The sequence below is a fragment of the Panicum virgatum genome, chromosome 9K (assembly GCF_016808335.1).
Source record: "Panicum virgatum strain AP13 chromosome 9K, P.virgatum_v5, whole genome shotgun sequence".
Taxonomy (NCBI): Eukaryota; Viridiplantae; Streptophyta; class Magnoliopsida; order Poales; family Poaceae; genus Panicum; species Panicum virgatum.
In genome coordinates this window covers 9,571,701-9,584,172 of record NC_053144.1, presented here as the reverse complement: position 1 = coordinate 9,584,172, position 12,472 = coordinate 9,571,701, and the positions used below count along the sequence as shown (strand labels likewise).

At 52.4% G+C, this 12,472-nt stretch overlaps 1 protein-coding gene and 1 long non-coding RNA gene across 2 annotated transcripts; one reads left to right on the top strand and one right to left on the bottom strand.

The window, feature by feature from the left end:
- Nucleotides 1-110: 110 nt before the first annotated feature.
- LOC120649967 lies at nt 111-1,097 on the bottom strand. Its single transcript, XR_005665427.1, has 2 exons — nt 579-1,097; nt 111-305 (listed from the first exon to the last, which is right to left on the bottom strand). It is a non-coding gene; the product is annotated as an uncharacterized LOC120649967 (long non-coding RNA).
- Nucleotides 1,098-2,116: 1,019 nt separating this feature from the next.
- LOC120649965 (probable transmembrane ascorbate ferrireductase 3) lies at nt 2,117-4,231 on the top strand. The gene is made up of 3 exons (XM_039926915.1): nt 2,117-2,582; nt 2,808-2,856; nt 3,468-4,231. The coding sequence occupies exons 1-3, from the start codon at nt 2,241-2,243 to the stop codon at nt 3,926-3,928; spliced, it is 852 nt and encodes a 283-aa protein (XP_039782849.1). The 5' UTR covers nt 2,117-2,240; the 3' UTR covers nt 3,929-4,231.
- Nucleotides 4,232-12,472: the final 8,241 nt, after the last annotated feature.

Genomic DNA, 12,472 nt, shown 5'->3' with positions numbered 1-12,472 from the left:
CTTGCATATCTGGATCATCTTCCTCATCTTCCAAGTGCACATAACTACTTCTAGCTGCCTCATCGGCCCTCATCTTTGACCGCTCCCTTTCCATCCTTTTGCCTCTAATCCTGTCAAGCTCACGGTTAAAAAACGTCTTCACTTCAAGAGGGACCGAAGGACAGTCCTTCGCATCCTTCCCACGTTGCGCCAAATGCTCCTTAAGCCTTGTTGCTCCTCCCCCATTCCTCTGTTGATGGCAATAGTTGCACTTCCATCCATTACCTCTCTTCTCTCCATGCTCCCACACCGGATCCACCATTTGCCTACAACCACGATACAACAAATATTAACACAACTACATATATAAAACTAACATGAAAATATATGTACATATTGCAAACATGAACACACATCTTTTTTATTATAGCTACCATGAACAAATTAACATCTAAATAACATGTATAAAATAACATCTACATATATATGCATAACACAGTTATTAGTCCCCACTAAACCAACACACAAACACATATCTACACAACAAACATCTAAAAATCAATGTTAAATCAATAAATACTCGGCAAACCATTGCTTACCGGTCCAAAAGCGACGAAAACCGCTCGGGAATCTCCAAATACCGCTCGGTATTAGCGGATCCCGCTCCACGACGGCCACACCGGTTTCTCTACCGACACCGTACCGTCGGTAATCGCCGCCTTACCGCCGGAAACCACCGATTTACCGACGTTTACCGACGTCCGCGGCAGGCCGGCGGCCGAGCGAGCGATTCCCGCTCCTACCTCCCGGCTTCCGCCGCCTTACCGGCGATAAATATCGTCTTGAAGCCGAAATCGACGGGGATCGCCTTGATATCGCCGGAGCTCGGGCGAAAGGGGTGGAGGGGGAGGGGAAAGTGACTCACGGGTTAGATGGGGACATGGGGGTGTCGGTGGGGTAGTAAAAAAAGCTAATGGGTTAACGGGTTAATGGGTCTTAACGGGTTCCGAATGTTTTTTTATTTTTTTCGGTGCCCAAATGGTCAAATATTTGAACATGTTCTATATCAGAATGATGTATGTGATCTCTACTTTCTTACCATATTTTTGCGTAATTTATTTCAAATTTTTTTGAAAATTTTAAACTTTGGCGAAATTTTTCATAATTTACCGCCGGTTTGTGTTATCGACTTTCACCGGTATCGGTAAAAATCGGCGGTAACCGCCGGTTACCGATCGGTAAGGAAAACCCTGGTCGAGACTCGAGAGATCTGAGGCACCCCTTTATCCAACGTACTGTTCAGGGCAGTTTTTTGTGAGCCCAGTAAGAAAGCAAAGGCAATTGGGCTTGCTGCTGCGCAGTCGGCCCATTTGCATTGGAATCCGTTTGGAATTCCAGACCGTTTCATAGAGTCTAGACTCTAGGCTCAGCTTATTCGTGAAAATGTTTTATAAATAAATTTCATTTAGTGGCTCATGCATTGAAGATTCTTTTCCTAGCACGTTTTGTGCTACGCATCCAAACGGGGCCTAGGATCAGTCAGCACTGCAACATGCTCGTCATTTTTTTGAATTATGTCAACTTGTGGCCGGTAGTGATCCAGGAAGCGGAGAGCAGCATGTCCTCTGAATTTATTTCCTGCTCCATTAATTTTTGGTAGTCTATCATGTAACGTGGCCTGGCCTACCTGGAATTTGGAGTGATGGAGTCTCCTAGTGCCTGGCTGGCCGCCTGGGATGCGCCACTTCCAGCACACGTCGCTAGCATTGTTACAGACGAACTACGTGCTTTGTTTAAAGCAAAATAAAAGTCCCGGTACTCCATCCAAAGAGAGAGAAGTGTAGAAAAGAAGCATACACGATGCAATCTCGCGGGCATGATCATTACCTTTTCTACGAATAAAAGGGTACACTCTTTACATTTGCTTTAGCAGCCATGGCCAAATTCCAAAAAGAACTGAATAATCTTTTCCAAAAAAACAAAAGGAACTGAATATATCGACACTTCTCCGTCACTTTCCTTGCTCAGCCCGGCCGGGCCGGTCCATGTCCCACTAATGCTCTGCCCAAGTGTAAGACTCTGAACATTCTCCGAGCGAGATTACTTGCTCCCTCGCAAAGCCAGGGTCTGTAGAGGCCGATGCCTTGCTTAACCACCCGGCTCGGTAATATACCAAACCCAAGACCACCTTCCCTGTGTAACCTCAGATTCCTGGGCCTGGCAGGCCGGCCGCGCGGGGTCGTTAAAACCCCGGCGCTCCCATGCAACCACCGGTCAAGCTAGCCCCCCAGGAACCAACTGCTCCTCCTCTCTTACCCGCCGGCCGCCTCCTCGCGCCCCCGCTCGCGAGCCGCGACTCGACCGTGTTTTCTTCTTTGCCGGCGGGCGGAGAGCGAGCTAGCGAGCGAGGTTGCGGCAGGCGGCGGCGGGTAGCCATGGCGCACGGGATCATCGGGAGCCACCACCACCCCATCATGGCCTCGCGGGTGTCCATGCTCGCGCACGTGCTGTTCCTGACCACCGCCGTGCTCATGCTCGTCTGGCTGCTGCACTACCGGGGCGGCATCAACATACAGTCCGAGGACCCCGAGCAGGTCTTCAATGTACGTTTATGATTTCTTCTCTTCGCGAATTCCTTTGTTCAGTTCTTAGTAGTTGATCATCGTCTTCCAATCAATCGGATGCACGATTCACTCAACAAAATTTTCCCTGGTAATCGAAGTGGGTAATATATAGTTGCACTAGATTCTGCAATTCTATGATCATGTAAGGTTGACAAATTGTTACCTATTTTTGCCTTTTAATCTTGTGGCGCACTCTTTGTGCAGGTTCATCCGTTTGTAATGTCCTGGGGGTTCATTCTTCTTATTGGAGAAGGTATGTGTCCAACTCCAACCTGATATAATTGCTCCAAAGCACATGATATGAGTAATTGGTATTGCGCATACGAATTGTCCCAGAATGAAACTTTAGAGAATATATACGTCTGCTTGTTCGATGTGACGGTTCAGCAGAATCACTGCCGAAAGCCCCGCCCCTGAAGTCCGAAGATGATAAGATGCAGTAGTTGTCCTTGTCGAAATGGGCCACCATTTCCCTTTGGTTTTTAGTGTGGAGAGGAAGGCGAACACTGGTTCACTGCACTTTAAACCGTCAGATGATAGGGAGCTTAGTACTAGTCGTAGCCAGTAGGGTGTTTGGTGGCTGCAAAAGCACTGGAGCAGCTCGCCGTTAAGTGACGATCAGTGTGTTTGGTGCGTGTCTTAGCATTAGTCTAGTCAGATTTTTCCGATAATGACCATTCTGATCGCTATGTTTTCCTGCCAAAGTTGGACTGATTAGTGTTGCAACTGCACCATGAATGTTTTGCAACGATGAAGATTGACAGTGACCATGCTTCCTCTAGCTAGCTTGATTTCTTTAATTTTCTGTATTGTTTTGTGTTGAGAAATACAGTAGTATAATGAGAGTTCAAAGTAAAATCGCAGCCATCCTGGCGTACTCGTCGATCCCGATGGTGGACCACCGGACGCAGAAGATGGCGCACATGATGATCCACCTGGTGGGTCTCATCCTGGGCATCTTCGGCGTGTACGCGGCGTTCAAGTTCCACGACGCGGCCGTGGTGCCGGACCTGATGAGCCTCCACTCGTGGCTGGGCATCACCGCCATCGCGCTCTTCGGCCTGCAGTGGCTCTTCGGCTTCGTCACCTTCTGGCTGCCCGCGGCGCACGAGCACACCCGCGACGCGGCGGCCCCCGCGCACGTCATGGCCGGGCTGGCCATCTTCATGCTGGCCGTGTGCGCGGCCCAGACGGGGCTCGTGCAGAAGAGCGCCGGCGCCGCCTCCGCCTCCGAGATGAAGCTCATCAACGTCACGGGCATCTTCATCCTCCTCTACGGGGTCGCCGTCGCCTCCGCCGTCGCGCTGCGCAGGGCCTTCTTGTAGGCGTTTGTTTGTTTGGTCGCTCAGGATCGGCGGTTTCACCATGGATGTGACACGATTGGTGTTCCCTTGTACGCCCATGCGGAGTTGGTTTGGGCGGCGGTTTGCGTGGTGATTGGGTCTGCATAGTACCGTGTGAGTGAGTTTTTCTGCGACATTCGAGTTCGATCGATGCCTTGCCTTCTTCAATGGGAGCTCAAAGAACAATGCACTTGTACCTGTCATTCGTAATTGTTTCTTGGGCCTTCTACTTTATAGGTCCAGGGAAGAACTGGCCCACAGACAACCCAATGGGCTTCCCAATTATCCAGTTTTTTTTTTTTTTTTTGCAGACCTTCTCGCCTCTTCTAGAGTGTTACAGTTGAGAGCGGCGACCGGAGGCGATTTCGTGTTCCCCCGTCGATTCGCCGTCGTCCTCGCCTCCGGCAGCCTCGCCGTTGTCGGAGGAGGAGGGGGGCTGGACGAATCGACGGAGGATGTGTATATACCATCTCTTATTAGGTCTAGTTTGAATATGGTAGGGTCTGATTTGCCAGTTTCTTTGTCGCCGGCATTAGCTCGTCTCGGCTCCGCCTCGTCCATGGCCTCGGCGGCCTTGCCTGTGCTTTGCCGCGCTACGTCCTTGGTGACAACGTTGGCCGCGCACTGTAGTGCGGCTGGGCGTTGGGCCGGTGCGAGGTGGGGAACGACGAGGACGACGGCTTCGAGGAGCTAGATCCCTTCTCCACCTCGCCCAGGTTCGTCCTGGCAACAGCGAGGAGGTGGTGTGTAGCATCCTCACCAGATCTGGTGAGTTCTTTTGTCCCTCCTTTTCCTTCCCCGAGGATGGCACTGCGGTCGATGCCATGTCCGGCAAGGATCCAGGGAGGTTTTCCTTACCACTTTCTTGAGGAATCGGGGGAGTGGTTTTTTTGCAACTGCTTGGGCGGTGTTCCCCTTTCGGTTGCTCAGATGTTTGCTGCTTTGGGGGAGGCCGGCGGTGCTTGTGGCATCAGAACCCAAGTTCCCCGGCGACGAGGTGGCACCTTCTGCTGCTCGCGCGTTCAACGTTTCTATGGCATGTCGATGTGTTCGACATGCTACTCGGTGAGGCAAACAAAAGCTTTGTTTCTTCGTTGGGAAGGGTTTCGACTTCAAGCTGCATCCTGGACGTGCCCTCTTCCAATCTTTGGTGCGGCGGAGGCTCGTCGGGAGGCCACTCTGGGAGCCGGCGATGAAGACGACCGGGAGACCCATGTTTGGGCTGTATTGTAATTTTCTTATTTTCCAAGGGTGCCTTTGCAAAAGTTGCAATGAAAACCATATCTTTTATATGTGAAATGCAATCCCGGTTTCTTAAAAAAAAGGAAGAATAAGCCCAAGACCGTACTCTCTCAGGAAAACCTTTTTTTTAAGGCTCTCTATGAAAAACAAAAACCTGGTGTCCCCAACCTCAAGTTTGCAGCAGATACCAGTAGCATCAGATTCTCCTCCGCGACGACACCTCTCAGGCCCCACCGCACGCAAGCGAAGAGCACCATATGCGGCTTCCACAAACTGCTCTCATGCCCAGTTGACAAAAATCATGCAACTCTCTAAAATATTGCTCCTGAAAAAGGCAATCACGTAACGGGTTCCTCTGAAAGCGACGAGGAGGAGGACGGCACCGCCGACCTTCTCGAAACTCCGGCACTTAACTGCCGCGGCCAACAACCGCTGCCAGCGGGCCGTCCGAACGCATGGTGGTCGGTATCACACCGAGGGAACGCTGACTTGGCAACAGGTTCGGCATTCGCAAACGGCTGACTTCGCAACCGGCTCGACGGACGACCGGCTCGTAGGTCCCGCCCGCCTCAGCATCTTCGCCTTCAGTCCTCAAGGCAGTGGCGGAGTCAGCAAAAATTCCAAAGAGGGCTGGAAGACCAAGATCAATATGTATACATTAGATAATATTGCCATTAAGTATATTTGACATCAAATTTTTATGGTGTTTGCGTAGGCATATAGTCAGGAACCATATCTCATTCACAAAATCTAGCTGCACTTTACAAAAGGGTCAACGAAAACTAACATTTTCATTTAAGTCGAACTTTGCGGTTCTTCTTTGCATAGAGATCATCGATGATTGAATCTGTCGTGAATTTCATGGCAATCTCCCACTCAATATAGATTATCATGCAGTCTCTCAGAAAATCATCTTCCATTTTATTTCGAAATCTTGTCTTGAGAAGTTTCATGGCTGAAAATGCACGTTCCGTCATCACAGTAGAGACCGGTAGTGTCAGAACAAGACGAATCAACTTGTCAATTGACAAGAAAAATTAGAATAGATGAGTGCTTCTATTGTTATTGGAAAGATCATTGAACTTACACAAAATAGTACTAGGATGGATACAACCAGCATCAAGGCATATTTCTTTTCTTAGCTTCTAGTGTTCTACGGACTACATATGCAAATATGCAATACTGAATCGGTGAATCCTCGTTCCCAGCGTTGCTCGTTCCTCACCAAAGAACAGAATATAATTGGGGCAAAAAAAGTTAGGTTTGCAGACCTTAGGCATGGGGGCTGCCTGCTGGTTCCCTTCCGCCTCCGCGCGTCGCTCCTGTCCGGTGTCGTCGAGGCTCATGATTCCGCTCGTCGGCAGGGAAGGCGAGCTGCCGATAGTCATGGCCTGGGCCGGCGCCTGGCCGGCGGCCGCGACGGGCGATGGCGACGGCGAGGGGAATTGCCCTCCGCGGCTGCCCTCCGGGGCTCCACGACCCTCTCCCGGGGGGGCTTCTATTGGGCCTGTGCGACACTGCCTATATGGGCTTTGTTGTGGCTGCCGGATGAAGGATGAGGGGGTCCTAAATTTTTTTGCGAGATTAGGGGGTGCCGTGGCCCCTGCTGCCCCCCGGCTCCGCCGTTGCCCATAGGGTTCTCCGTCCAACTGCTCACCCACAGTAGCGCGCGCCGCCCCCTCGGCCACGCGAGAGGGCTCCGAAGCGGGCACCGGATTTCGCAGCAGCCGCAGCCATCAGGGGGTTTTGCCCGGAGGAGGCCGGTCCATTTTCGCGGGGAATCTGTATATCGCTCGCGAGTATGGTTGCGGGTGTCGCAGAAGAACGCTGTTGTTCATCTTCCACAAACGGCGGCGGCGGCGACCGGAGTTCGGGCCTTCGGGTCGGGTTGCCAGGTCTGGTGGTCACCGCCGACCTTAGAAGAGGGAATCAAAATGGTAGGAAAGATCAGTGGTGGTGGTAGATTGCAGGGCAGCGGCGGGCGGCAGAGGGGACGCCGACTGGTGGACTAGGGACCGGGCAAGCCGGGGCGGGACCGGGCGGTGGATCGGGAGGGGAAAATGGTAGGAGGCAGAGGCGAGCGGCGAGGAGCGCTTCAGCGTTGGATCAGCTTGCACTCGCTCACGTGAGGAATAGAACCCCCCTATTTTCGCCCGTGCTTGCCAGTCGGACCGCGACCGGTGGCTAACTGGGGCAGGCGGCATGCCATGGCATGCATAATGTTGAATTTATACAATACATACTTGTGGAACATTCTAGAATATTTTAGAAAACATAAAAGAGAAGATATTTGTCGTGGAAGAATTTAGAATTATTTCTTCAAGGCAGAGTAAAGAAGAGTCTAGAACCTAGATATTTATGTATGGTAAAAAATATATAGATATTAGGATATGTCGGTACCTCTGGACTAGGGTACCTCACTTGCTGCGTCAAGACTCACGTAGTTATCCGTAACTACGCCCTAAGGAGCTGAGCAGCCGGACCCCTGGGGTCCGCCTCCACCTCACCGAACCAACGGTCCCGGACCCGTTTTTCGCTTTGGGACGGGTCCGGTGTCACCACGTGTCCCAGAGGTGATTGCCGTGTCTAGGCAAGAGACTCGTAGTTATCTGTGACTACGCGCTGACGGCTTGAGCAGCCGGACCCCGCGGGCCGAAGCCCTTCTCACCCGGTCAGCAGCCCCAGACCCATTTCTTGCTAGGGAAGGGTCCGGTGACGCCGCGTGTCCCGGAGAAGGGAGCGCTCAGCCAAAACAGCCGGGGACCCCGGACCTTCCACGGGATCCCGGACCCCCATATACTATCCGGACCCCTCAGCGGGGAGGGAACAGACACCCCGCTTGAGGGGGTCCGGAGCCGCCACGTGCCCGCAGACGCAGGCACGCGCGCAGCAGCGAAGCTTTCCCGGGAAGACTAGCCCACCTACCACATTCAATGCGGGAGATGTTAAGTGCGCTCTGCCACAGCAGAGCCCGAGGTGACTTTTGCCAGGCTGTACTGTTGATCGCTCGTTACCAAGGCGCACAGTGCAGCCGCTGGCGCCACCCACGCCACGCGCGTCAGTATGCAACGCCAGTTAGACACGACAGCTCGGCGACGGAATATCATAACGCCTACGCGGTAGACCCAACACTCTACGCCGCAACCTACACCGCCTCAACGGGCGCCTCGCCGATGGGACAGGTGAAGACCCCCCTCGGTCAGAGAGTCTACAGGGCGATGAAGCGTATCCAGAAAGAGATTCACAAGGCACTGTTAATGTCTTTTTGATGGTAAACTATACATCCTTGTTGGGCCCACTTTTCGGGGTCCAACGCCTGTGTACGCGCCCTACTTGCGCCATAAAAAGGGGACGCCCGCTAGAGAAGGACTCAAGTCTAAAAAAAGGGCTTGGAGGCAGATGATAGACTCATCCACGAACTCTAGAGCAATAGAACTCTCAGTGGACATAGGGTATTACGCTCCGGCGGCCCGAACCACTCTAAATCCTCGTGTGTTTTTTTGTTCTTGCTTCTTGAGTAGATCTGAGGAATAGCTTGCACTTCCCCGAATAACCACCCTCTGGGATTAGGTGGGTGCACTACGCCACCCGGCTGTGGCCCTCCTCTTAGAGCCACGACAAGATAAGTATGAGAATATTCTAGAGTTAGATATTTTTATTAGAATAGTGTAGAATGTTGCCACGTGGCAACATCCTAGAAGTCATGTACTAGTATAAATAGGGGTGCCACCTCTCTCCCAATTGCTATGACTTGGAGTGCCATTTGAGTCTTAGGTAGCATGGCAAGGTTGCCATGGTCTGAGTGTGTAGGTGTGCCATGCTGAGTCATTGGATAGCCACATAAAGAGGAAGTGTTATCTTGTGTTGTATCATGTTGAGTTATGAATTAAGGTTTGAGTTTCCTTGTAAGTGTTAGTCTCCCAGTGTAACATCTCAAAAATTCGCTAAGATAAATCGTACGCTAAATCGAGTCTTTGTCGTTGAGCCCAAGTTTTTCCCTAAAGCCTTAACCCTAATTTTTTTCGGGAGCTTTCCTAGTTTCGCCCGATTTCCCGATCCCCAAAAGACCCGACCCCAACACCCGAATCCACCGCCCTGTTTCTCCCTCGACCCGCGCGTCGCGCTCACGCGCGCCCAAGCACCGCGCGTGGCCGACCGGGCGCCGGTTCCGGCGCGATTCCCTCTCCCTCCCTCTTTTTCTCTCTCTCCTCCCTCTTTTTCTTTTTTCTCTCTCTCCCATTTTCCTTTTTCTTCTTTTCTTTTCTTTTCTTCTCTCCTCCCTCTCCTCTTTCCTTCCCCGCGCGCTCGGCACCCCCCTCCCTCTCTCCTCCCCGAGCACGCCGTGCCCGGCTCCTCCTCTCTAGCGCCACCACGACCGCTCCCCTCTGCCGCTCCTGCTCCGCACACCAGCCCGGCCCGACTCCTCTTCGCCTTCCCCGAGCAGGCCGCTCGCTGCCCGCCTGCCCCGCACGCAGCGCTCCCCTCCACGCGCACATGCGCACACGCGCACGCGGTGCGCTGGGCCGCGCCACCCCTCCCCGCTCCCGGCCCGCTCTGCTCCGCACGCTTGCTCGCCTCCCGCACGCGCGCTCGCTCCGCTCGGCCGCCTGCTGCTCCCTTGTCCCCGCGCGCGCACGCACGGCACGCTGCGACGCGACGTCGCTCGACCGCGCACGCCACGACACTGGCCGACCACCGTTGACGTCGCACAGCGCCGGCGACCTCGGCACAGCGCCGCCTGCAACGGTCGCCGCCTGCCCGAGGTGTCACGTCGCCTCGCCACCGCCCAGCTGCCGCCGTCCCCGCTACGCGCAGAGCCGGCCCCACCGCCATTAAAGCCGGTCGCGGAGTCCGCCGGCCCGCCACCGCCGCACCCTCACCTGTACCGCCTTAGCCGCCTATAAAAAGGGCCGAGTGGCGCCTCCGAGCTCCGCACCCACCACCCCGACCTCGCTGACCCTCACGGCCCTCCTCTCCTCAGCTGCAGCGCCGCCCCGCCAGACTCCGGTGGCCGCCGCCGCCCGCTCTCGAAGACCCGCCGCCTCGCTCCACCTCAAGTCAAGCCAGTTGGGGGAATCAAGCCACCGTACCCCATGCTCCTTTTTCCCCCTTACCCCGGCCGCCGCCGTGGCCCAGAGCAGCCGAATCGGCCGCCGCCGACGAGCGCCTCCCCTCCCCTGTTTCCCAGTACGGGGAAAGAAAGAGGACAGGGCAATATGCCCAAAACCCCCTTGCCTTTCCCCTATTCAGTGAAGAAACCCCCCACCTTTTGACCTTTTTGCAAAAGAAACCCTTTCTTTTGTTATATTTCAAAACAGACCCTCCCACCTTATGAAAACATTTATAATCAAGCCGCTGACCCTTTTAGAATAACCCAAGAAGTTTCTAAAATACAAACCAAGCCCTTGCTTTCCCAAATATAATTACAAACAGATCCCTGGACCATTATTTAACCCTAAACCATTGTTTAACCTATCATTTCATGGACCAAACGAACCCTGATCGACCCAAAACTCTACCACGCCTTTCTTAACCTAGTTTCGGCCATGCCATTAAAAATCCATCCAAAAATATTACTCCGTACTCCATATCTTAATTATTCCCGACTCGAGCTCAACGATAGATCTTTATTTTTTCTGTGTATTGATTGTGTGCTTGTTCCTGTGCGCTGTAGACCACGGAGTGAACAAAGGAGAGCCCGTCAACGAGCAGTACTGTGAGCCCGTGAACGAAGACCAGATCCACGACCCCGAGCCCGAAGGACTGAACCTCCCCGAAGGCTACGAAGACGGCAAGTTCAATCTCATCCTTTGATGCATGTTTCTGTCCTAGTTTTTATAAACACAACCCAATGACCTGCTTTATAAAATTGCATATGTTTTGCTTGCATAAAAACACGGTTGGATAGCCACCCCTTGATTTGTGATGATCATTCCTTGACCACCTAGATTAATGTCTGATTTTGCTTAGACGTTAATCGATAATTAGAACGCTTAGGACTTTACTCGTAATACGATTTATTCTATAAAGAAAATGTGTGCGTTTGTGGGATGGGATAAATGTGGTGTTTTTGTAAAAGAAAGTTTAGACGGGATGGATGGCATTTCTACGAATTTGCCATTTGGTGTGCTCGTGCCAATGTGGCAGGGCAAAGAAGGGAGATATCCATCTTGTCGTGGCTAAGGACCGAGTTGGTGTGTCATCTCACCTAAATCCACTCTCGTGCAAACCACTCGACCGTTGAATGGGCAACGGCTTAGCATAAACCCCACTAGTTGATGTGATACCCATCAGGAGGGCTGAGAGCAACGGGTGCCCAAGGAAAAGGGATAGGCCCAGCGTGAATTATACCCCGGTTATACCTCAGAGTTCGGTCAATGACCCCTTGGTAAATCCCGTGATGGCGAATCAGGTCTAGCTAAGGTGGATAATGGCTATGTCGGGATCTACACCGACACTTCGGTGCTCGTGATGTGGTACCCGCTTGTGGGTAAAGTTGCACACCTCTGCAGAGTTAAAAGCTATTCGAATAGCCGTGCCCACGGTACTGGGCGAGTTACGGTGTGGTCACATAACTAGTGTTTTATTGGGATGGGCTGGTGTGAGTTGTTTTGGAATTGTGTCCGGCAGTTGTGCCGTGTGCTACGACGGACGGGGAGTCCGGTAGCAGTTTAAAAGCTTGAACTCCGTGTTACTCAATGTAAAAACTGGTTTCTGAAATATTTTTAGCTAAACAAACCCCTGCATAAAATTTAGCTTTCTGCAAACTAAATCGTAACCTTACCCTTGATTTACCTGTGCATATTATTCTGATATAACCCCCTCCGTGGGTGTGGTTGGACTTGCTGAGTACGTTGTACTCACCCCATTTTTACTTTTTACAGAGGAAGACCCAGACTTCGTACCAGACGACGCCGAGTAGGGTTATTGTTCTACACCCAACCTTGCCTGTGGAACCGGCCCTGTCGAGATGATTTCGCTGACGCAGTACTCTGAGCCTGAGCTAGATCCCATGTGGGTCGCGCTCTGGTGTTATGTCGTAGCTTGGTTATTTTTTATTATCATCTGTATCGAGTGTCCTCCTCGGAGGTTTGTATGGTAATGAACCATCTGATGTAATAAATATGACATCAGCCTCATGCGACTGATGTTTGTATCACATTTAAATTCTCTCCTATGAGGGGACGCTTCACCTAATTTCTAAATACTTAGTGTATAAATTGTGATCAATCGAAGGTCCTCGTCTCCGCGGCGGCATGCCCCGCGGCCGCGCAGCCGGCCACC